Below are 25,065 nucleotides of genomic sequence, written 5' to 3'. Positions count from 1 at the left end.
CTATATGTGTATCTATTAACCTGATGCAGAGATCATTTAAGGACATGAAATTAAACACATGGACACACACGTATTAAAAATATAATGGAGTGCTTCAAACACACATGCAATCTCCAGAGTGTGAAATACACAGCAGAAAATCTGAATAGACTGATCCATTGATTACGATCCTGAATCATTGTAGCAAAAGTGGAATAAGTGGAATTCTTGACTTTTTACACAGGCCAAAAGCACCAAGAGTCTTTGCCAGAGAATTATGAACTGGCTGTACTCCAGTCACGGAGATCTCATGCCTGCAGGACTGGCCAGTGTCTTGCCTAATTTTGTCCTTCAAACAAAAGAAACCCTATTTCTTTTTGTAATACCACTCTGCTCCTTAGGGTGACTTTTATTACTTTCCCAATTCTTCCTCTGTGGTTGAATTTAGCATTCCCTTGATCACACGGTGAGCTATTTAACTCATAATTCAAAGGCCATAATGAGGAAAGAGCTATAATACAGTAATTACCTTGCTGACAGTTCACTAGTACTGAATACACTTGGTATTCCTGCAACCCACTGCAATGAACCACAGCCTTTGTTGACTGTGCTGTACTGTCTTTTTTCCCACAGTGGGTATGCTTGGCCCCAGGAACCTCCGTGTATCTGATGAGTGGTACACCCGCTTCAGGGTCTCCTGGGACCCTGCCCCCTCCAGGGTTAACGGATACAAGCTTGTCTACCAGCCTGAGGGTACGGACATGTCTTTGTGAAGATAGAGTGGTGTTAGTTGCAAGAGAAAATGTGTAATGTGTGTTTTGCATGGTGTAGTTAAGTTTCTTTTTAATACGAACACACATGGAGACTTTTTAAAATCTTTATGTGTCCTTTCAGGCTCTGATGAGTCGATGGAGACGTTTGTTGGAGATGTGACATCCTACCAACTGCATAACCTGAAACCTGGAACTACCTACGACCTGAAAGTGCTGGCACAGTACAACACAGGCTTCAGTGAACCTCTGATTGGCCAAGGCACCACATGTAAGTTAATAATGTTATTGTATATAACAGGATTATGTGCAAAATTTAAATGAATAACTGCAGTTTTGAATGGCAGATGTTACAACCTATTGTCTTGCAAATACACTAAGAATGATACCTCCCTTCTAGTGTACCTGAATGTGACAGACTTGACCACCTACAATGTTGGCTATGACTCCTTCTGCGTCAGATGGGCCCCTCACAGAGCAGCCACCTCCTACAGACTCAAAGTCAATCCTTTTGACAGTGAGTGCATTGCTATTTATTTTTTAAAGAAGCCTTGTTGAATTTGACTTGGAATTTGTTTTCATTGCTGTACCATGAATTTGTCTTCTCTCTGCTTCCTTTTCCCACTACTTTTCTTCCCCTCCAGCTTCCAAAAGTGGAGCTCAGGAGATCACTGTCAGAGGCTCAGAGAGCAATTACTGTTTTGATGGCTTGACCCCTGACACTCTCTACAATACCACTGTGTTCACCCAAACCCCCAACCTAGAGGGACCAGGAGTCAGTGTCAAGGAGAGGACAAGTAAGATAACATCCTCTGTGCCAGTTTAATACTAATGTATGACAGGACATGGCCACAAAATAGTAGTGTCACTTTCAATTGTGGGCTTTTGTCTTTATTTTCTCTCAAAGTGTTCAAACCCACCGAGGTGCCAACCGAGCCTCCCACCCCTCCTGCTCCAGTAACAGTCCCCCCTGCACTAGATGGTAAGGAGAGCTTTTATAGCTGTATCTATCTGCTTAGATAGGAACTGTGAAGTAGCTGAGAATAACATCATTGTACCTGCAACACAGTGTGCAAAGGTGCCAAAGCTGACCTGGTCTTCCTCATCGATGGTTCCTGGAGTATTGGCGACGAAAGCTTCAACAAGGTCATCCAGTTTGTCACAAGCATGACTGGAGCCTTTGATGTTATCAGCCCTGGTGGCATGCAGGTCAGCATAAACCTTGGTGCTGTCTTGAATGTTTATTTCTCTGTACATTTGGTTGGGCAGTCATACTCATTCTGTTGATCTGTTTGTTCTCTTCGAACAGGTTTCATTTGTGCAGTACAGTGATGATGCCAAGACCGAGTTCAAGCTGAACACCTACCACGACAAGGGCATAGTGTTATCAGCATTGCAGACTGTCCGCTACAGAGGAGGAAACACCAAGACAGGTACAGAACTGCATCTTAGCAACGTTTTTTTTACTCTGAAGAAGATGAATTGCTCAGGTTTTACGTTTTCTGTCCTGTCTTCATCCTCTCCATCCTTCTCCTCCACCCAGGCGTTTCTCTGAAGCATGTCTATGAGAAGGTATTCACCTCAGACAGTGGTATGAGGAGGAACGTCCCTAAGGTGTTGGTGGTGGTCACAGATGGACGCTCCCAGGATGATGTCAAGAAGAGTGCTGAAAAACTGCAGCATTCTGGTATGTGTGGAACTTTTAATCATTGTCGTGTGTTTTGGTTTGCATTGTATGTACAGCACATATGAACACTATAGTAGTGTAACTGTTTTGAATTATCCAAATTTGCTCAGAAACTTAGATTTTCTCCATAGGCGCCAACATTTGTGGCATATTTAATAAACTCCTTTAATAATCCCTACAGTCATGAAACTGCTTGTGGTTATTAAAAGCTTCCCAATGCTCTTTGTTTTTGTGCGTGTTTTGCCTTTGCAGGCTACAGTGTGTTTGTAGTCGGTGTGGCCGATGTGGACATGTCAGAGTTGAGACTTATTGGCAGCAAGCCAAGTGAAAGACATGTGTTTGTGGTTGATGACTATGACGCTTTCGCCAAGATCCAGGACAACCTGATCACCTTCATCTGTGAAACAGCAACTTCCAGTAAGACACAGATTCATGTATCATTTAGTTTTGCAGCATTCACGGAGTAGAACATTACTTCTTTTCATCTGATTGTGTTACTTCTATGGTTAGTGCACCTGCAGAGGTAGCAGAAAGTTCACTCACTCATTCACATACATTTCAACGAATCTGCCAGAGATGAATCACATTCCTTAAACCTTAATCTGTTTTTCCAACCACTTATAAAATCTTGTTCTGTTTTAGCTTGCCCTCTGATCTACATCAATGGATTCACCACACCTGGTAAGCATACAGCATCACTGCAAAAGCATTAATCCCTATGTAGCTTGTTATTGTAACTAAAATGACATTATGCTATGTGTATTCCTGTTTCCATTTTCTCAACATGTATTTGCTCCCTTCCAGGTTTCAGGATGCTGGAGGCTTTCAACATCACAGACCGGACATTTGCTGGCATGAATGGCGTGTCCATGGAGCCAGGCTCGTTCAACAGCTACATTGCCTACAGACTACACAAGGACTCTTTCCTAAACCAGCCCACCAAGTAAGAGTTGAGGCTAAAAAATATTTGTGTGTGTCAAATAGAGGGAGTGTGAATATTCCCAGCCTTATCTCCTGTGCACTATAATACTACACAGCCCACGGCCATTATTCATAATGATGTTCAATAGCCTCTGTAGTAAAAGGGGTTTCCCCAGTGCCCTTTGGCAATGAGCCCACACGCTAGCCGTATCTGTTGTTGCAGCTTTTGGAATATGAAGTGGTAACAAGACAAAACCCTCTCTTGTAGAATTAAAAAGTCCCTGGTCCAGGTTCTCTTCCCACCTATGTCATACTGGGAGCAAACAAATCAACCCTTGGTCAACAGCTTTGTCTCTTTATTAGGTCCCATTAAAGTGGTACTAAGCAACAGGAGAACTGCACCAGTATCCAGACCTCTTCTGCATACTTTGTTAATATGTTTATAATGATGCATATTTTGTGTGCGTGGGTGCAGCCATTGACTTAATGCGCACAAATGGAAACACTTCGAACTGCAGCAAAGGAGAGAGGACAGAAAATACTTTCAATATGTGAGCAATTTCTTCAAGGCCAGAGGCAATACTGGCAATCATTTACAGGTTCTGCAGCCTATGTGGCAGACTGGATGATCTATCATTGTAGAGAGACTTAATGGTCATGGTCCTCTGTTTAATTTCTGACATGTTGATAGTCCGACTACTACTATAGTGAGGGCACAGTTCTGAGTCATGACTCATGTGTGTATGTTTTCAACACCAACAGGGAGATCCATCCAGAGGGTCTTCCCCCATCATACACCATCATCATGCTCCTCCGCCTCCTGCCCGACTCACCATCCGAACCTTTTGATATCTGGCAGATTTCCAACAAAAACAACAACCCTGAGGTCGGGGTCACCCTCAACCGTAAGCCATCATGCTTGGGCCCTCAGCAGTAGGGGGAAGTTGCTGTAGCTGACCCAACATATATACAGCTGTACAACTGTATTATCAACTTAAGCTGCTTTCTTCCTTTGTCTAACTCTAAACCTATTTACAGACAGGCAAAGTTAATTGATCTTGTTCAGATATTATAAGCAGCATAGCAATAGTGGACGCATATTGAAATTAATATGACTTACTGTAGTCCACTACTCTGAATTTGATTTGGATTTTGGATTTGGCTTGACTTTGTCCTTTATTCTTAAATAATCTTAAAAACCTTTTACAAATGTGCACTTACTCACGTGGTAAATGCATGCAAATAATTACAGGCATGGACCTAATCCCTCCAAGCCCTCTCCTTATCCCTCTCTTCTCTCTTCAACCATGTGTTCTCTATAGTCTTGTCTGTGCCTTGCGTGCCACCGCATCGTAACACACTGTCAGGGATTCATCAGTGGCTCTTCTCTTTTCAGCTTCCAGCAAAACAATCACGTTCTACAACAAGGACACCAGAGGAGAGATCCAGAAAGCCACTTTTAATGAGGAGCCAGTGAAGCGGGTTTTCCATGGAAGCTTCCACAAGGTAAACACAATACAAAATTCTTAAAGAGAGGAGCACTGTATGCACCACATAGTGATATTATTAAAGTTTGGCTTTAATAGGACAGACTTTAAGTCTGCCTAAGAATCTTTTGTGGTCACCTGTGGGTTGACTATCCTTTTACATGCAGTATATTGTTTTCATTCTGTTCACTTACTTTCACATATATTGCTTTTAAATCATAATATATGTCTCTTTGTAACTTTTATGCCTCATTTAATTTGGCTGAATAACCTTTTAATGTGAAGATCTGATAAATAGCCCATGCTGTTTAAAAGTATCATGTTACCTGTCAAAAAAATGTCCCTGCTATCAATCTTAGAGCGTAGGTCTGATGTCAAAATGGTATTTTGGCATTTTTTATGATTTGACATTAAGCTTTGTTTTCTTAGACCAAGAGCAGTTAATTTGATAGATGAGCTGTGAAGGCTGTAAATAAGTTTAAAGAGAGGTTGAAGTAAAATTATGATGCCTCAGTGACAGAGCATAATGTGCAAACTTTTATAGTTAACAATGGAGGTCTGAACACATCAAGACTGGAGACTATCTTGGTAGTTGTTAAGTAAATTCCAAACCAGTCTGCTTCTGACTGAAGCACCAGTCAGGAGAGTCGATCAATTTTCAATGGATTTAACTTGAGCTGGTTTCAGATATGGCATGAGGCATTTAAAGAATACATTCAAAAGTCTCTCACAAAATAAGCTATCTTCACTGTTTGTCTTTGACATTTTTATTTGAGCTCTAGTAATTGAAGGATTAAGAAAGGATTAGGAATACTTAGTAACTGTGGGGGCATGCATATTATTGGCTGAAATACAGTCAAAAATGTCTTGAAATGTTGAATTGTGATGTTTCCCACAAAAGCATCTAGAGCAGAACGTCGGCAAACTTTTGGATGTTCCGTGCCATTTTTCAGTGTTTTTAAAAATCACAGACCTGAGCACCAGTTCATTTTCATAATGCGCCTTTATCTGTTTATTTATTTATTGCTGCTGCTTGTCTCCCTGACTAGATTCCACATGCCAAAAGATTTGTACTTTGCACACACACACACACACACACACACACACACACACACACACACACACACACACACACACACACACACACACACACACACACACACACACACATTATTATTTGTGTAAACATAATGACTAGGGCACAAAAGGAAATTAATTCAATCTTACCGATTTAGTGCAACCCTTGTCCCTGTTTTCTTTGCTGAACTGCATGATCTCTGGTCCGTATGTGAAGACTTTCAGTTGGACGCAAGCCTTTGAGTGGTCCGTTGTCATACGGCTGCATATGACACTCAAAAGTAACTTCATATGTGAGAATATTTAGTCAAACTTGATTGATATCGTCAGTTTCCAGGCTCTCTGAATTTAGATGCCCACAGTGAGGATCCGTTGAGTTCTATCTGCTGCACATCGAACTCCTCAATCCCTATCCACTGTTATGGGGACATGCTGTTCTACTTCAAGTGTTTTGGGTTTATCAAAAAAGAAAACAATGGGCCGTGTTGCTGGAAGTCCTGAAATCTGGCACAGAACTCGGACTCCAGCTCCAGGAGTGGTATGAAAGACCACGTTAAACATGTGTGCTCTCTTGTTGTCAGAAAACAATGGTGTATTTTGAGAGAAATTAATTATTTCAGTATTATTTTAATTCAAATTGGTCGTCACCACTAGGCAACATTTTATAATAAAATGTTTTTTTAATGTTTTTTTGTATATTCAAATGTATTTTTTATTAAATTGCTCCAGTGCCCGTGTTAATGGCCTTAGGGTGATGACCCCTAATCTGAACATGTTTTTCTTCACTCTGAAACAGATCTTTGCAATCATAGCATGTTTATGCACTAAATTAAGATTGAACTCCCTTAGTTCAGCACTTATTAGAAGAGTCATTAACATTAACTACTCATCATCAAACAGTATGTCATAACCTCTCATCTAACTTAAATAATCACTCACAGTGATACTATTGTTGTGCAAACCCTTTGTTCTTCTTCTGGGATTTTACCACTACATCAGGCTCACATGCCAACCTAACAACCACGATAAACAGCATTTGTATAGCATGGAGTCCCTTGGGTCAACAGCAAGAGGTACAAAGAGACATCAAATGCTTTCACATCCAACTCAAAGTAGCAGAGAATGTAAAACATCCTTTGTTATGTTCCACACAGTTGGGCGCAGAGAGTAGAACAATGAAGGACAGTATATTTTCATACCGACCTGGAATTACTTATCATGCTAGATTCATCACTGAGGAAAAACAACTGGTTCCAATGTACTTGAAGTCACGTCCAATTGCATTTGAATTTATTGCCAAGGACAGTGTGCCCTTTATTTATTACACAGATCCCCTTTTTCCTAAGGTAATCAAAGTGAATGACCCTTTTCAATGTTCAAGGGTCTTATCTGACATCAAAGTTCTCCCACTTCTGGACATTACAGACTACAGTTGTTTGAAATGAGGGACTGATTGATGAAAGCAATAAATTGGGCACTAGATCAGAGCGTACTGTAAATGGCTTTTTAGTTTGACCATTTAGCATCTACACAACTAATTGTAGGGTAGCTTCATGAATGAATGGGACCTTCAAAATTGTTTGGTTGGGACTAGATGTAAATGACATCACCGCTGTTCTAGTTGGACAGCAGCCACATGTGTTTGCATACATAGATTTGTGTGTGTTCTCTCAGTCTGTGGCCGTGGTGGAGACTGTAGTCTGAATGTACACTGGGTGGCTAGTTTGTGGTAGAATAGTTGCCTTTCACTGAGCTGCAGCGGTCTACCTAGCTGCTTATTTACTGGTCTGCTGAGTAAGTGCCACTGCTGACTGCTGTGGTGGTTTGTGTTTACATGTTGTCAGTGGTTTCCCAACACTTTGTCCATGGCTGTTACAGAGTGACCTCAGTGTGTGTGTGTGTGTGTGTGTGTGTGTGTGTGTGTGTGTGCTGAAACCAGAGTGACCAATGATGAGGTACGTCACAAATGGCAGTTGAGCTTATTGTCCAGATTGCCACGTGTGAAGAAAAACAAAACATAACACACTAAAATCACAGGTTTACCTCTAAGTTTTAAGTTAACTGACTGTGGCTTCGACCAACCATTACTTTCATTATCTACAGTCAGATACAGATTACTTTCTTGATTGTCTGGTATATGAAACAGCAACTTGTCAATATAGTTCCATCTCGAATGTCTTGTTTTTTCCAAAGTGCAAAGATATTATTATAACAAAAGACTAAGAAAACCTGGGGGAAAAAATCACACTGAAGAACCAGTGGCTGGAACCAGTGAAATTTTGCCATTGTTGCTTTAAAGATCTATTAAACTAAAAAATGATCAAAATTGCAGCCAATTAATTCTCTGTCAGTTGCATAATCAATTAATCTACGTATACTTTCAACTCTATTACCAACCACAGCAATATATAATACTTTTATGGAGTGCTAGTGTTTGATACTGACTGGTTAAATCATGGATTTTTCTTGTCGTTGATTTTGGCAGAAACTTGACAGAAAGCTTAACTCTAAGATTTGTGCGATGCCTCCTAGCAATGAAATTGTAAGAATTTCATTGAGAATTTGTGTCGAATGCTTCATAAATCTACTCTTCTTAATCCAATGTGTTCTCTTTTTTTGTTGTTTTTTTTAGATACACTTTATGAGCCTTTATACCACAGCACTGGGTCAGAGAGTGCTTGCAGATTTGGCTTTTCTCCTCAGGCTAGTTCATAAAGAGTAACCCAGGCTTGAGGGGTGGTGGTCTACCGCTCGTTGAACATGTGGGAAAGCTCTCATAGATGACTTAAGCAGATGCTAGCCACTCACTAGCCCACTAGGGAATCCCCTCCCACACTCGAAGGGTGGGAGTCCTAGGGGGGAACTTTCCTGTTAACCCAAGTGAAGAAGACATTTTCCACAAGTCGTGGTGACGACTCATGTGTTCAGAGTTACATTGGTGGACGTTTGAGTGTTTAAGTCACAGAGCACTGCACTGTAGTTTTCCTTCATTGCAAAAAATACACACAACTTATTGCCTTATAAGCCTTGAAGAAAGTCCTGTCAAGGATTTGAGTAGGAGGTATGTGCCAATATATGCATACAATAATTAAGACAAAGAGGGAAATGGAGCAAATGGAGATTTCCACAAAGCCAAAGCCCTCCATGAAGGTTGCTGTCTTGACTGCACTCTTTGTGCTCTTTATTTGTGACATTTGTATATCTCTGGCCCGGACAAGCAGACTAAATGACCCAGGAAACCTCTAGAAATACAGGAAATTGTAATTATAATGAATTACCATATTCCCTTACCAAAGAAATCCACGGTGCCATGTCTGTTCACATGTGCCAGATCAGACACGAGCGCTTCCCATTCGGGCCAAATGGGGATTTCATGATCATGTCTCGGCACTGTTTGTATTGACACACCAATGTAATGGAGACTTTATACTGATTACATGCTTCCTTTTATTATCAGTAACAGCCAACTTAACCTTGGACATATTTCTTATAAAGAAGACTCACACCTGCTCATTAGTGCGTGCCTAGAATGAAGGCCTTGAGGTCTTCAAGGCCAAAGATTCTGACAAAGCCAAGAACAATAAAATTTAATCTGATAGAAATCCTGGAAATATGTCAAGTGTGTTGGACTGTACGTGTCAGCCTGAAATCCTAACATATGTACTCAGATTGTTGAGTGTTGACTCAGCGAAGCACAGTGTTAACAACTAATAAATGAAAGTTGTTCATCTGTCAACACTTCCCAGCACTAGATGACTTCACAGCTAAGTACCATCAACTTAAGGTGCAGAGGTCACTAGAAAGCTAGTTTTCTTGAGGCCTTTTTTTCCAGTGACTAAAGTGTTTTTACTGTGTTTACTTATTGGTTGGTGAGGTAATATATACAGTACATGCTCATTATTTGCCATCCCACTATATCATCTAAAGTAGTTTAGGTAAGCCCTCAAGAGCATCATAGTATAATATATCCATGCCAGGGTCTTAGGATAAACGACACCCGTCTCTCTTTGCGGTCTACCAGATAGTTTGTTCTGTTGCCAAGGAAGTCAACTGTAATTTTGTGATTGGTTGCCAAGAACTATGGAGTAGTCTGTGGTTGGTATAGTTTTGTAGGAAGAAATGGTAGCTTGCCTTTCTTGACATAAAGAAAGCTTGTCTGACTGTTGAGCAGGGGGAAAAGTGCATCTGTGAAGGAAAAGTATGGAAAGTGTAGTACTTTTGATGGCACACCACAAATGATATCATTTCAAGATGTGGAGCAGGGTTCTCTGGACAGGAAACTTCAAAATCTGGCAGTTTGTCATTCTGTGTTGTTATACAATCTCTGTCCACAGCTTTAAGACTGCATGGAAATGCCAACTGTTGTATATTTCCTTTTTTATGGTCCATTCATCTGTAGAGGCATCAAACAGAAGTTGTATGCCAAATCAGTAACCACTCTGGGGTAATATCAGAATCTATAATTAACGCAGTTCTGCAAAGACTAAACAATTCATCCAGTCTAGCAATTATGTGGAACAGAATATCAGCATCTTTAAAAGTTTCAGACAACATGGTTTAGAAAGGTTCAGCGAGGTTGTTCCGATCTTTATGGTTGCTAGTTCTTAAATAGTTTCTCTTCTCATTTAAAGGGCAATCATGCCCCTTCCAGATATAAATGAATGCCAAACCTAGCTTTTCAGAAAGCTCCAGTGTTCTTAGTACTCCTTGCCAAGTAATTGTGTGGCAGCTATGAAGAAGACAAGAATATTTTGTTAATAGTGCCCTCTCTCCATCCTATTTCTCCTGCAGATCCACATCAGCATCTCTCCAGACAAAGTCAAGCTCCACTTGGACTGCCAGGAGGTGGCAGAGAAGCCCATCAAGGTGGCCAACAACATCTCTGTGGATGGCTACGAAGTGCTTGGCAAGATGGTCAAGTCTGGTGGCGGAAATAGGCAGTCTGCAACAGTAAGCGAAAAAGAACTCAGACTTATTAAAAGTGCAAAAGGCTTGGAAAAACACGTTTGGAAGAGCATCTCACAACTTTCCAAAGAATGAATACCCAAAACCCTCTTGTGCGTAAATGCACAGTTAAATTTTAACTGCTCCCTGTGACTGCTGAGAGGATAAAAGTCTGCATCTTTCTTTTTCTAAGGGTCTTGTTGTTGTCTGTGTTCAACAATGTGCATTATCATCATGAATGGGAGCCATTTGTAACCCCCTCGATATTTTTACCCTTCTCTGTTGTGTAGTTCCAACTCCAGATGTTCGATATTATCTGCAGCTTGAGCTGGATCAGCCGAGACAAATGCTGCGACCTGCCAGCCACAGTAAGAACAAGTGTCATTTCAAAAATCTTATGGAGGTTGCTATTTCACAACCAAAGCAAGTCTAAATGCTGTTTATATCGGCACTATATAGGTGCTCTATCCCACATCTTTTTATGTAGGATTAATTGTGTTATGTATCCTTGGACTTTTATGGTAAGTTTTTCATTAGAATTAGTAGTAAATGGGTCCCTGTGATTGCATATACCGTATGCATGCATGCATGCCTTATTGGTGATTTACAGTCTAGGTTGTATGTATGCTGACATGTAGTCATTTAGTGAGATGAAAGGCTGATAACTAGACTACTGTTTAAAAAGAAAATGCCTCAGCTGAACTGAATAGAACCTTGTATCCTGTGTAATTGTACTAATCAGACTGTTTCCAGTGTGACCCTCCAATTACATGAGAACAAGTGCTCCTTTAGATCATGGACCAGACAGTAAATCACATTTATTTTGATACAGTATGGTAAATACCGGATGCATGCACATTTATCCAATTACAAGCAATTTATCTATAATTTGCATTAGACATTAATACATCATGTCAATGATTGCAATGTTATGTAATTCATTTTGTCAGTTATTTCCAAAAATGTGTGCAAGGTTTGCAGCTGTCACTGATCATTTGGTCGTAAACCCCCATGCTGACTCTGCTGATTCCAGTCACATTTCAGCATGAGCCACTGTTCCATCATGACCTTTGCAGGGTCTCTAAACTGTCTCTTCTTTTTAAACCTCAACTGAAGTCAAAGCCACAATTTGCCAGGATACTGTGACAAAATTAGATTAGATTTTCTTTTCTTGCCCTTGTGTAGTGTAGATTGCCAAGACATGGTCTCAATTATGAACTGGTGTGAAATCACAATACTCCTCTGAAGTTTGTGTGTATACTTATTTCTCTGTTCTGATTTCTTTATCTAATTTTTTTCTTTTTCAGAGAGATGAGGCCAAGTGTCCATCCCTTCCCCACTCCTGCACATGCACACAGGATAGCATTGGCCCTCAGGGGCCTCCTGGTCCTTCGGTAAAGACACTATTCATCCCACCCTCCCCCCACTCAGTCTATCTTTACTTCCTCTACCTCTGTCTGTCTGATAAAATGGTTTTCTCAGAAGTATTTTGGTGATGATGATAATGCCATACATACTGACAGTGACAGTAAAGCTATGAAGAGCTACTTGACATTTGCCTGCTCTACAATTTGAACTTGAGTAGAGTCAAGATGTCCCTCGCTTCAGGAGTGGTATTTTCTTTTCCTTTGGATGTAGCAGTTGAGGGTGAGACCAGTGGCAATGAAATGTGGTCTCGGGGAGAAGTGTCAAAAGATAAATGCCTGTCGGAAAAACAACAGTCTGGAATATGTATGCTTGGTAACCTCACTAAGCCCCAGCGAGCATTTCGTATGACTTTGGGTTTTAGGACTTTTGGAATCTACTCCTGTTGTTACACTTACTCTGTGTGTTTCTGGCTCCTTGTTTTTCCAGGGCAGCCCAGGTTCTAAGGGACCACGAGGAGACAGAGGAGAACCAGGCAATGCTGTGAGTCAAACCTTACATCACTTTAAGCACTTTTGTGTTTTTACAGGCTTTTTATATTCATAACTCATTTTACTGTAAGTTAGACACATAAACTGAACCAGTTGGTAGCCAGTGAAGCTTGCTGACAATATTAATAATACTAAATTCACAGATAATAAAAGTCGACTTCTCATTGCCATAGAACTCCAGGAGCTATTAGTGGTTTTAGTTGTGCCATCAGACAGAACTAATTGCGCACATCTAAATTCAGTTGAATAGTGCTGTATATATTTCCTCAACTTGATTTAAAGGAGGCCCTTTTGGAAGCACCTTAAAGGCCTCATTCTTAACGCTGTTAAGGTTCAGTTTATATATATATGCAGTAAAATATACTGATTAAGATTGTCTTGGGGGTTCTATGAACCTATGAATGAGAGTGTGGCTATGAAACTGCTTTGTTGTGTTTCACTGTTATGCTGTAGGGTCCAATGGGTCCACGCGGTGAGCATGGACTCGTTGGCCCAATGGGACCACCAGGTCCACAAGGCCCTAACGGACTATCTCTACCTGGAGAACCTGTAAGTTCACCTACACTTTAAAACTCAAGCACAAATCACAGGGAAAAAATACTTAATCATCAGTATGGTGGCAGATGGATTTTAATGTACATGACAGATGCTATCACTTACAATTAGTACTCATGCTGATATGAAGTTGCAGTGTGTGTGAAAATTGTGAGATGTATGAAATATTCTTTGCTCACACATCCACCAATGAGTGGTATTAACACCTAAAGTCAAAACGCATTGCACTCTTAACATCCTTACTACTCCTAGCCAGGCAGCTAGACTGCTTTATTTACTTTTACTTTATTTTACTTACCTGCAGATGTTCGTATCTAAACAAGAAATCAATCACGGACCGGCCAATCCTGCTCTATATGAAAAGTGCTCTGAGATAACTTCTTCTATGATTTGGGGCTATAATAATAAATTGACTCGTCTTTTCCTCCTCTGCCTTCAGGGTCGCCCAGGACCAAAGGGAGATTCCGGAGACTCAGGCCTGGCTGGTCTGCAAGTAAGTACTCCCCCTTTCATTTTGTGGTTTATGAACAGGAAACAGGAAAATATCCATAGAGAGCAGCGTTGCTACTAGAGCCTGGATTCAGTCCATACAGCGCAATTGAAACCACACTCAGAGTGGGAGGTTTACCATGCCATCCTCAGGGAGACCCACACTCTCAAATCAGCATGATGACTGACAAACGGTAGAAGGCCAGTGATGAAGTTAAATTATTATGAAGCCTAGACTCATGTTACCAAAAGGGAAATAGGGAATGGAACATGTTCTTCCCTAGACTTTTAACTGTAAATGATCCCAACTTGGTAAAGACTTGATGTCTGTAGATGTTGTACTTCTTGGATAAAAGGGAATTCAAATAAAGACAGTCTTTACCATTACTCCAGCATTTAAACTTCTCTGAGGTTATTCAGATTATTGGTATCACCACTTTTTCAAGTCTTAAGGTGATGGAAGTTTACAAATTCAAAGCTAAACACATTTGACACTACATGGAAACTCTTCAGCAGAGAGTAGTTTTGAGCTGGCATTACGTAGCCATCTCTTGGCAGAGGAACTGTTCATTCATCCAGCTGAGGTCATTCAGCCAACTCCCACCATACAACCATATTCTGGCCTTTGAATAAGCAGATTCAGACATGGGAGAAAGTCCCTTTCTTGAATCTTTGTTGGAGCTTATTGGCAATATTGTGTTGATTACTTAACACAATGAAGCTTATTGTAACAGCACTGTCTAGGCACATTTCTGCTTGAAATCATGTGTCAACAGTCAGATATGAGATTTTGAGTAGCTAGATGATATATTATCTTTGGCTTAATAACTGGGAAACTGCACAATTTTTTTCTGTAGAGCAAGTTCAACAGAGGCATTTGGGAGCTGTATAAACAAATTGTTCCTGATCATTAGCATTTGATTAAGTGTGTCTGTTTTTTCCCAGGGTCCTCCAGGACCACGTGGTCCTCTGGGCCCCGTTGGACCAAATGGAGCACGGGTAAGATCTACCTCCAGGCCTGCTTAGTGTACACACAACATTCAAAGCCTACAAATGGATCCAACACTTACTTAAACACATGTTTTGCATGCGATCACTCACTCGGCTCGGTGAAAACAGAAGTACTATCATGCACTGCATGTTCTTACTTGCGTCAGCCAGGAGAATTGAGCCACTTTTTAAAAATGTAATTTAAAATGACAGACTCAAGGCTGAAACCAATATAAAGCCATGACACTGATGTATTGCATGGACAGAGTCCCCAGGGTGTTGTAACCCATGTGTGATTGTTGTTGTTTCTACATAGGGGCCACCAGGAAAGGAGGGACAATCTGGACCAAGAGGCCCAGCAGGGCCTATGGTGAGTGTCTGTGTGTGTGCTTGTCTTTATGTCTTTGTGTTGTGCAGAAAAGAGGCAAATAATGAATAAAATAAAATATGCCTTGGATCCAGCTTTACATTCTGATATAGCTGTAACAATTACTCATCTGGCTCCACAATTGCACTCTGCTGGAACAGCACATAAAAAAGCAGACTGTAGTCTTTAGGCCCCCCACTGATACAAGGATGGTGCATGCACCTCATTTTCTTTTTTCTATGGTCTGGGGAGGTCTGAATCTACTTAATCTGGCCATAATACCAACAGACATCATGCCAGCATAGAATTCACATGTGCTATACCATAATGACTGCTCCAAGAGCTATTAGCAGTTGCTGGTGTTTGTGTGTGCCCCCTATCCATGTGCTGTTGTGCACTGGTGTGAGTTTCCATCTCCTCTTTAGTGTTCTTGGCAGCATGTGCAAAATGCCCTCACTGCAGATGTCAAAGCATAGATCCCAACTTAATGCTTGTTACACAACAATTAACAGGGAGCAGGAGTTAAATGTTGCAATTATGTTTATTGTGCAGTAATTCAAGATAAACACTACTCACTCTGTGTTTTTCTTTTTTTCAGGGAAGCCCTGGAAATCCAGGTGTACCTGGAATTACTGGGAAACCAGGAAAACCAGGAGACACAGGAAATCCAGTATGTATTGAATAGCGAGAATCACGTTAATGGTCATATTACAGTGTTTAGGAAAGATCAATGTCATTGTTTCATTCTGCCATGTAGTTATTGATAATGTTCTCGTTAACAGGGACTTGTTGGCCTTAAAGGAGAGAAAGGAGAGAGGGTAAGTATCATTTTTAATAAATTATTCATGCACCAGTTATCCTACATCATCAAGAGGAGATGAAGTGCCACCTCTCATGAAACTCTTTTTCACAGGGAGACTTTGCATCCCAAAACATGATGCGCTCCATTGCCAGACAAGTTTGTGAACAACTTGTTAACAGTGAGTGGAACCTCTTATAATCCTTAAGGTATTTTATAGATGTTAAAGCATGACCCCAATCCAACTGTTTTTTGTTTTTTTTGTAGGTCAGATGAGCAGAATTGACATGATGCTCAACCAGATTCCTTCTGGATATCGTAGCAACACCCCAGGGCCACCCGGCCCTCCTGGCTCACCTGGCAATCAGGGATCCCGTGGAGAGCCTGGACAAGGTGGTCGGACTGGTTTCCCTGGAAGCCCAGGTTTACCTGGAAGTCAAGGAGAGAGAGGTACTTTAACTGTTTTCATCTTTTTAATTTTTGGACGTGTTAAATAGCAGCAAGCAGAGAATAATAAACAAACGCTGAGCAATGGAATAATTAAGGCCATGCTAATACTGAAACAGTAGACTGCAGTGCCGAATGGGATAACTGAATGCTGAGTGCTGAATGACACAACTGCATTACCTTGTGTAGTCTACATATGAATCAAGTTAGCCTTACAAAATATTATTTGATCAAAAATTTCTCTTACAGTGTTTCATGCCTGCTCTTTACTTTACTTTTGTATTCATTTCAGGATATGGGCAATTATTAGTTTTTCCACATGTTTTGTGGTTGTGAAAGTGATTTCCTCTTTCTACTGTTTCATATAGGTTTGCCAGGAGAGAAGGGAGAGAGAGGATCTCCAGGAAATGGTATCAGAGGACAAAGAGGTGCAAGTGGGCCACCAGGTAACACAGTTGTTTCTTTTCTCCATTTTTTGGCTGAAAAAGTCCATTATGGTTAAGACTCCCATCTCAATGAGGCAAGGTACAGAATCAGTTTTCTTTTGTTGTTTTCCAGCAGCTGCAGACAGTATGCTGGTCTCCTACTGTGTCCTACAACTCTGTCTTTACACTAAAACATAGTTTCACGTTAATGGTTCTTTCACCCTTTTTGTGAACCTTTTTGAGGACACAGAGTATTCCCGTTCGTCTAATTAAAATGACACATTCCAGCTAGAGGCCAGAATTTACCTACAGTATGTGTGTTTCAGGCACCTTCATTTGGTCAGCTGCACCTCATAAATTCTTTGGAGAGACCTCTAACATATTCCTAATTCTTTCCTATAGGATTTATTTCCTGTTTATATTGAGCTTCTCCAAACACTGTGCACATTTGAAATATTATAAAGGACATGGAAATTATTTACATTCATCATTAAAGAGATATTTCTCTGTGGGTGGGGTTTAGACAATCTCCAGTCAGTCTGCCGTCAAGGTCATGATGCAAGTCTTGAAGCAGTTCTTAACAGTTGTTAATAGGCTGATTTGTTAGTTTGGAAAAGGTTTTGGCCTTTTCTCAGCTGCAGTTGATATCCAATATGTTAAGAGGCTCACCACTTCAGAAGAATTCATTTTCCCAGGGAAGTTATTTCAAAACCTTCTATTGATGTCTACCCCACAATACCAAACACTGACATGTCTGTTTTGTGTGAATGAAGTGAGAAACAACTGAAGATCAGGAAGTCACCACTGATGACTCACTCCTGTGTGTGTGTGTGTGTGTGTGTGTGTGTGTGTGTACGTGCATGCGAGCGTGTGTGAGAATCAGATTGTTGTACAATGAGCTTTCTTTGGTGGCTTCATTGACAACACATGGGCTCACTTAAGCAAGAGAAAAAGAGAGAGGGGGAAAATTCCATCCTGAGTTTTACCGTCTAGACAGAGGCGGGGGGTGTAACTCCACACAGCCCTAGACTACTTTTTTTTTGTCAGGTTTTTTAATTGAGCCATTGAAAAATTTAAATTACTGTGCTGCAGCCCTGTGTTACCCCCAACCATTTCGACTGAAGATTTACGGGTGATGTCAGAAGGATTTTTGTGCTGAGCTCCAAAGACCCTCCTTTCCAACTGGCCTCACCTTCTCTCTCCCCTCTTGCAGGGACACCAGGCGAGTCAAGAACGGGACCCACGGGTCCTTCTGGCTCCGCTGGGCCCCGTGGCCCTCCAGGTCGTCAGGGTACTCCTGGGGTGAGGGGACCACCAGGACCTGCTGGATACTGCGACTCCTCTCAGTGTGTTGGCATTCCTTACAATGGTCAAGGATACACAGGTACACTCAATGCTGTCTAGGTGCTGCATGGTACTGTACTACATTAGATAAGACTAAGTGTATGCAGACTAATTACATTTGCAACTCAGCACTACTTCTTTCTTTGATAATGTATTGAGGTATGGATGCAAGTGTTCCAAAAATATTTATTTTTGAACTCAAAGCTCAAAGCTTATTTCTACAAAAAATTAGCCATGCTCTGTTCCCCCTCGTTGCTGTTGCTACGCCTATCAAGCTTTTAGTTCTTCCACGTACTTATGCAGTCTTGGTCATTTTTTAAATACAATTGATCCTTGATTTTGCACAGAGGTTTTAAGAAAATCAACTTTTCATTTCTATATGGAAGCTAACTTCAGCTCTCTAATTATGTTTCGCTTTTAACATTACAAAGAGAAAAGGTTGATAGGGTGGGGACTAACCAATGTATTGGGCAAAAGTAATAATATTTGTCAGGAATATTGAGTTTGGATAGAATTGCTGGAGTGTCTACATCTCTAAAGCAGACATGCCTCAGGGAGGTTCGGTCCTGGGGGAGGGGGGGGGCGATTGTTCTACTAAGTAGCGACACAGAGCTATCAGGACGCTTTGCTCTCACACACGCTGCATTGATAGTCACACAAACACATGCACACGCACGCAGTCACTCTCTAGCGCGCACTCTTGTTTGCTTGCCCCAGATTCCGGGAATTGTATCTCATTTGCGGGCGTCAGGGAGCCGTTATCAATATGCGGGAGACTCCCGAGTTGGGATGTCTGCTAAAGCCAATAGAACGTGACAGAACTGATAACATTAGCCTAGCATGTATGATTGGCTTCCACACAATAGCTACAGTAGCAACCAAGCGTTGTTGTTAGCTGGGTATGTTAATGTTTGCATCTTTTACATTAGAGCACTGTTTAATCTATTTTGGACAATTTTGCTCTTGTATTATTGGTTTTGGAAAGGCTAAGTAGACACATTCCTTCGAAATTCTTTATTTTGTTCTTACTTCAGCCTTGCAAAGCTTCAGCATGTAGAGAAATCCAAAACTTTATTATAGATGCTAAACTAGGATTAGACAATCACTGTTAGTGGGGGAAGAGTTTAGTGATTAGTGATTGGGAGACGCTATATTCCAATACCTCCATACATTTGATGTACAATTTTAAAACTGGCATGTAAAGCATTCTAGCTAGCAGTGTATGATGACTTGCATTAAATTAAAAAAAAAAAAAATGCTAATAACTTTGTTCCACAGTGAAAACTCACACCCTCTTTGAACTATTTTCAGGTTTGGCATAGTAAACGATCTAAAGTCACCTGTGCCGCTTACACTTTGAAGTCCTGTTTCTGAGATGTTTGCCCATTTGCTATGGGGCATGTAAGGATAATCACCATGGACATAATTATTGAACATTAAAACAAACATTACGAAAGCCAAACAAACAGAACGGAGCGGACTGGCACTAACATCATCTCACAGCTGCAAGCTACAGTGATGGCAACCTGCTGGCCTGTTTGCATCTTGAACCACAAACCGTTGGAAAAAAAAAAAAAACAGAGACAGAGCATTTCTACGAAGGAAGGAGCATGTACAAATACCACCAAAAACAACTACTAACAAAGAGGATTTCATAACTGAAAGCAATGTTAATGTAGGGGTGATATGTGTAAATAAAACTAATTTGTGTGCCTTGTAAATGATGTATGAACCAGGACGTTTCACTAAAATTCAAGTTAACACTGAGCTTGTGCCTCATAACCCTCTGCTTACTTACCACCAGCATAACCTCTGTTTACAAAGGCTTAAAGTGACTTAAACTGCTCTGGTCTAGACTGAAGCATGTTCCATGTGTTTAATCATCATGTTCTTTGTGTGCGTTGGTCATATTGGTGCTAAATGTTGCTCTCCTGCTCTTTCCATGTGTCCTTTGTAGTATCAGCTGGTTATTGTACTACGTCTTATTATCTGATAGCTTGATGAATTTTATTGTAAATGTCATGACAGCATTTTGAAAGTTTTCAGTCAGTGTTTTATTTAGTTTATACACACATATACATATAGAAGGGTGACAAATTATCAGGTCAGAATGCTTGATCCTTACCCTAAGGGGGTTTGGTGGCTTTGTTATGCTGTGGGTGGCATTCTGCTGGCGTGGTTTGGGTCCACTTGTTCCCTTAGAGGGAATGGTCACTGCAAATCAATACAAAATTGTTCTCAGTGATCCCCTTTACCCTGTGATGAAACATTTCTACCCTGATGGGAGTGGTCTCTTCCAGGATGCCCCCATCCATATGGCACCAGGGGTCACTGAATGGTTTGATGAGTATGAAAATGATGTGAATCATTTACTATGTCCATCACAGTCACCAGATCTCAACCCAATTGAACATCTATGGGAGATCTTGGACTGGCATGTTAGACAGTGCTAACATGATGGTGGTCATCATCAAAACATTACTCCAGTAGAGTTTCAGAGACTTGTAGAATCAATGCCAAGGAGCATTTAAGTTGTTCTGGCAGCATGTGGTAGCCAAACACCTTACAAAGACACTTTATATTGGTTTTACCTTTAATTTGTCACCTGTCTGTATATATATGTGATTCCTTCATTCAGAGCAAGAAAGTCTTTCCTGCATAAAGTAGAAAGCAATAGTTTGACACAAGATATTTTTGGGAGTTCATAGTGGAATATAATTTAAATTGTGCATGTGAAAATTTGTAGAAGGAACACTTTTTTTGATTGGCCACCCTAAATATTTCCTAGCCAACCACTACGAGCCTGAACCTGATGTAGTGTCTATACCTGTGGAGCCATCTGGAGAGTTTGAGTCAATACAATCACCCGGTTACTCACGAAACCAACGAGGAAAGAGATCACTACCGACAGACAATAAAGAAACACTAGCATCATAGCTACAATAAGGAGTTCACAGAAAGTGTTATAATGAAATGATTTCCATGACCACTTATGTGAGGTGACATTCAGAACAAAACTAGTACTTATATGGGTTTGATACCCGTGGCTATATTGAACATATATTTTTTTGACATGAGAAAGTTTAGCAAGATGAATTACATGTTCGTTCATTACAAACCTGTGTGCTTGCTAAGTGTCTGCTTGTAATATAACTGCAAGTGTTTATCGGACTCCAATGTGTAATGCACTAATCATGTGAAAACTAGCAGAAAGTACAGTATGTGTGTTTCCGAACATTTTCAGACTACCCATGTTGTCTTTGTCAAATTTCAGTATGTAAAGCTGTTTCAGGTACTGCTTCGGGAAAAAAAACAGACAATTAATTTTACCCCCAAAGGTTTGCTCATTGTGATGATTCTGTAAGGCCTGTAAACCAAATGATAATCTGATTTATTGTAACAAACAAAACTTTTTTTTAAATGTTTTTTGTTACCAAATGTGGAATTGCATGTTGTGTTGTATATTTACTGAGGATTTCTAAGTCAGAATATAGTTGTTTTCTATCAATGCAGTTGGATTTGGTTGCAAGACTATGGACATAGAATTGCATTTCTCATGTTTTAACTGCACATTTTGTGAATTCCACACAGCCTTATTTTCTTATTTATTTCTGAAACAGAAGAGGCATTTTTCAATAAAACTACTGAAAATGTAGCATTTGTTTCAGCTTTCCAGTTATTTTTGTCTTTTGCTGATGAAATCTGACAATGCATCTGTTCATGATCTAAAACTATGTGGATTAGAAAACGACTCTAAAAGCAGCTCTTTAACTATATAGGTGGGTAGACTGAGCCCAGTGGTTGGGACTTTTTATGCAAAATTCCTCTGAAAGAACAGACATGATTTTGAGTGACATGACTTGTTCTTCCCACCATTAGGCCTTGAGGAATATGCTTTGAAGTTTGAACCTTTATTTATTTTGACAGCAAAAGATATTTTGAGCCATCCAGAAAGTCAGTTCGTGTCAGGGCAACAAGAAAGGAGAGCAGCGAGTGTGAAAACAAATAGTCCATGATACCTAACTTTTCCAACATGTGTGCTGCTTCACAGTCTTTTACATGCATCCGCTTGGCTTTTGTCCTATCAGGTTTAAATGATTATGGATTTCCATGAGGAAACAATGCCGATGAGATTGCTCTGATACCAGCCCTGGAAAAACTCACAGATTTCCACCCGTTAAGCATATCAAATGGTGAAATATTAGATGTATGAGGTAACAACTGACGCCATATCTATTTATTGTGAAAAAAGTGAAAGCATGTCTGAGGAGGACTGCACAAATGCCAGAGATAAGTGGGGGGTGAGGTATCAAGTTGGAGATCACCACCATAAACTGACATGGGAGAGCTCTTACTTGGAAACCCATTCATTACCTACATTTCCTGACGTGCATACACTACATCAGCTTTGCAAAAGCCCTCCAATTAGTCTTGAAACCTCAAATAGATTTTTATAGAAGTTTATATTTCATGAGGGCTGGGAAATCTTGCAGGCAAAGTACAGTATGAGTGCCTGAACAGCTGGTTCATGTTAGTCATAAAGAAGGAAAGTCTGTAAAAGCACTTCACATACAGGGAAGAACCTACATGAGAATAAATGTAGAGAACAATGACTGCCATGTAAATCTCCCTCCAGCAGTGCTTTGTCATGTATAGAAGAAGAAAGCAAAACCAACAGCTATGGCCTTTGAGCACAATTATCTTTCTTTCTTTCTTAAACTATATGGCCCCTTTTCATTTACAGTTCTCTGAGACATGCTGCCCTTGTTGAAATACTGCAGGTTCACAGCTATTATATGACACACTATTCATATTATTTCAATGCTGCAGCCTATACTAGCCTTTAAGTCCCCTTTATTCTCACCACAACAAATCATATTGTTTCTTTCTAAACTCACAAAAAAGTGATACCATCCTCACTGCTACCCCGTCTGGTTTCTGTATGTATGGTTTTCTTTGAGTTTGTTGACAATCCAGTGTGCATCTGTGATCACTTTGTGGCAGCAGTTTAAAGTGGGCTATTCCAGAGTCTGCGGTTGTTACAGATTTTAACAAACTCCCTGTTGAATCTCCAGTTGTCCCCTCGCAAACAGCAAGCAAAATGTCTCTTACTCAGCAGCAGTGACTATGGAGTCTTGTGTAGCATTTAATTCCTGAAATAATGCAAAATGGAAAAGTTTGACATTTTGAGAAATACATTCATTTGCTTTCTTGCCCAGAGTTGCATGTGGTTATTGGTACTAGTGTCATAACCGTTCAGTAAAAAAGTGACAGCCACTTACTTTAGCTTAGCACAAAGACCGGATATGGAAGAAAAATCTGCTGACCAGCATTTCTAAAACTCACAAATTAACACATCTTTCTGGTTTGTTTAATCTGTACAAAACTAAAAGTGTAAAAATGGCAATTTGTGGCTTACGGTTTATGGAGGTTTACGGTTTATGGCTAATGCTAACTGGTTCATGGCTGTTCCTTCATATTCACTGTAGAAACATAAGAGTCGTTTCAATTATCTCATCTAACACCTGGAAAGAAAGCAAATATGAGCATTTAAAAATATGTCAAATAATTTTCAATTTTCTGGATATTTCCAAATAAAAGTTGCTTACGTGAATGTACAAACCAAATCAAGGACAACTGGAGGTTGAAGGAAGGAAAAGGGTTAACTTGAGAACAATGTCAAACTCTTAGCATAATGTTCATGAAATTAAATAAATCTGGTGATAAAACATGAATATTAAAGGTAGTAGTTTGATTAATTTCTTAAAATGTTTTGATGTCCAGTAGTAAAAGGTCAGGGATTGTGAAACTGTAGAAACTTCTCACACTGCCTTAGTATGGCAACAGCAAATTCATACCAGCCATGTGACATGATATCAGTGTTGGGACGTCAAAACAGACTGAGGTTCAAAGACAGCAGACTTCACAAGTTTTTGATTTACAAAAGAGCTGGATAACTGAGTACAAGTTTGAGGAAATCTGTGACACATTTATCTTGAATCTTTGTTAAACAATTTATGATTCATTTCATGCCAATGAATAAACTGCCATATTTACGGTGGATGCTTGCATAATGTTGCACAGATAGGCACTGGATGACACGAGACGAATGAGCCTGGTATTGAAAAGTAATCATGAAGGATTGAAAAATAAAATTTTATTTGGACTTTTAGAGCCACTATTAAAGCACTAGCATGAGAGATGGTGGGATGACGGCTAAGTAATGGGGATCACATGCAGTGGAACATAGAAATGTGGAAAGTTTTCATATTTTAATGAAAACATGTTATAGCTCTGTAACATGCTATACAGTACATTAATCATTATGATGCAGGCCTTACATTGAGTTAGAACATAGAGTTGGTTGAACATGAAGGGTTAGGTTTAGGGTTATGGTTAGGGTCTTTTGAACAAGTGAATGGCAAAATAAATTAGAGTTAAATATGAAGCTACCACCAGCATCAAGTTAGGATAGCACAAAGAGTGGAAGTAGGGTGAAACAGCTAGCCTGTCCAAAGTTAACAAAACCTGACCACTAATGTTCACTCATTAATATATAATTATTGTCTAATATGTTCAAAAACAAAGCACACAAACAACTTTGGCTTTTGCTTTCAGAGTGCTTGTAGGTAGACTTGTTTAAACCTTTTGGACAGACTCAGGCTAGCTGTTTCCTCCAATTTCCTGTCTTTGTGCTAAGCTAGCTAATTGTCGTCCGGCAATTTCTTTATATTTACAGTATAGACATAAGAGAGAATAAGAGAGCCTGCAAATCAAACAAAGTGTTAAAATAAGATTACAGGAATCCAAAGTTTTGGAAAGGGCACTTCAGTAGTGTGGAAACATGCTAACAGACCCTAATCCAGGT

At 40.1% G+C, this 25,065-nt stretch overlaps 1 protein-coding gene across 2 annotated transcripts in view; it reads left to right on the top strand.

Moving 5' to 3' along the window:
• Positions 1-21,852, top strand: part of col12a1a (collagen, type XII, alpha 1a) — a 58,333-nt gene extending 36,481 nt beyond the window's left edge. For both annotated transcript variants that reach the window (XM_062439727.1, XM_062439728.1), the window contains 28 exons: positions 613-732; positions 874-1,020; positions 1,150-1,266; positions 1,394-1,546; positions 1,657-1,731; positions 1,819-1,958; positions 2,059-2,182; positions 2,293-2,436; positions 2,689-2,853; positions 3,079-3,117; positions 3,241-3,379; positions 4,120-4,262; positions 4,754-4,863; positions 10,713-10,871; positions 11,156-11,233; positions 12,173-12,259; positions 12,720-12,773; positions 13,235-13,330; positions 13,776-13,829; positions 14,771-14,824; positions 15,132-15,185; positions 15,781-15,852; positions 15,965-16,000; positions 16,096-16,162; positions 16,249-16,431; positions 16,797-16,874; positions 18,067-18,237; positions 20,986-21,852. In XM_062439727.1, coding sequence (XP_062295711.1) covers positions 613-732; positions 874-1,020; positions 1,150-1,266; positions 1,394-1,546; positions 1,657-1,731; positions 1,819-1,958; positions 2,059-2,182; positions 2,293-2,436; positions 2,689-2,853; positions 3,079-3,117; positions 3,241-3,379; positions 4,120-4,262; positions 4,754-4,863; positions 10,713-10,871; positions 11,156-11,233; positions 12,173-12,259; positions 12,720-12,773; positions 13,235-13,330; positions 13,776-13,829; positions 14,771-14,824; positions 15,132-15,185; positions 15,781-15,852; positions 15,965-16,000; positions 16,096-16,162; positions 16,249-16,431; positions 16,797-16,874; positions 18,067-18,237; positions 20,986-21,134 — 3,008 coding nt within the window. In that variant the 3' untranslated portion in view covers positions 21,135-21,852. The remainder of the gene's footprint in view (positions 1-612; positions 733-873; positions 1,021-1,149; positions 1,267-1,393; positions 1,547-1,656; positions 1,732-1,818; positions 1,959-2,058; positions 2,183-2,292; positions 2,437-2,688; positions 2,854-3,078; positions 3,118-3,240; positions 3,380-4,119; positions 4,263-4,753; positions 4,864-10,712; positions 10,872-11,155; positions 11,234-12,172; positions 12,260-12,719; positions 12,774-13,234; positions 13,331-13,775; positions 13,830-14,770; positions 14,825-15,131; positions 15,186-15,780; positions 15,853-15,964; positions 16,001-16,095; positions 16,163-16,248; positions 16,432-16,796; positions 16,875-18,066; positions 18,238-20,985) is intronic.
• Positions 21,853-25,065: the final 3,213 nt, after the last annotated feature.

Source organism: Scomber scombrus, chromosome 19 (assembly GCF_963691925.1).
Source record: "Scomber scombrus chromosome 19, fScoSco1.1, whole genome shotgun sequence".
NCBI classification, from domain to species: Eukaryota; Metazoa; Chordata; class Actinopteri; order Scombriformes; family Scombridae; genus Scomber; species Scomber scombrus.
The sequence above is the reverse complement of the archived record's forward strand: the minus strand, read 5'-3'. Positions and strand labels throughout refer to the sequence as shown.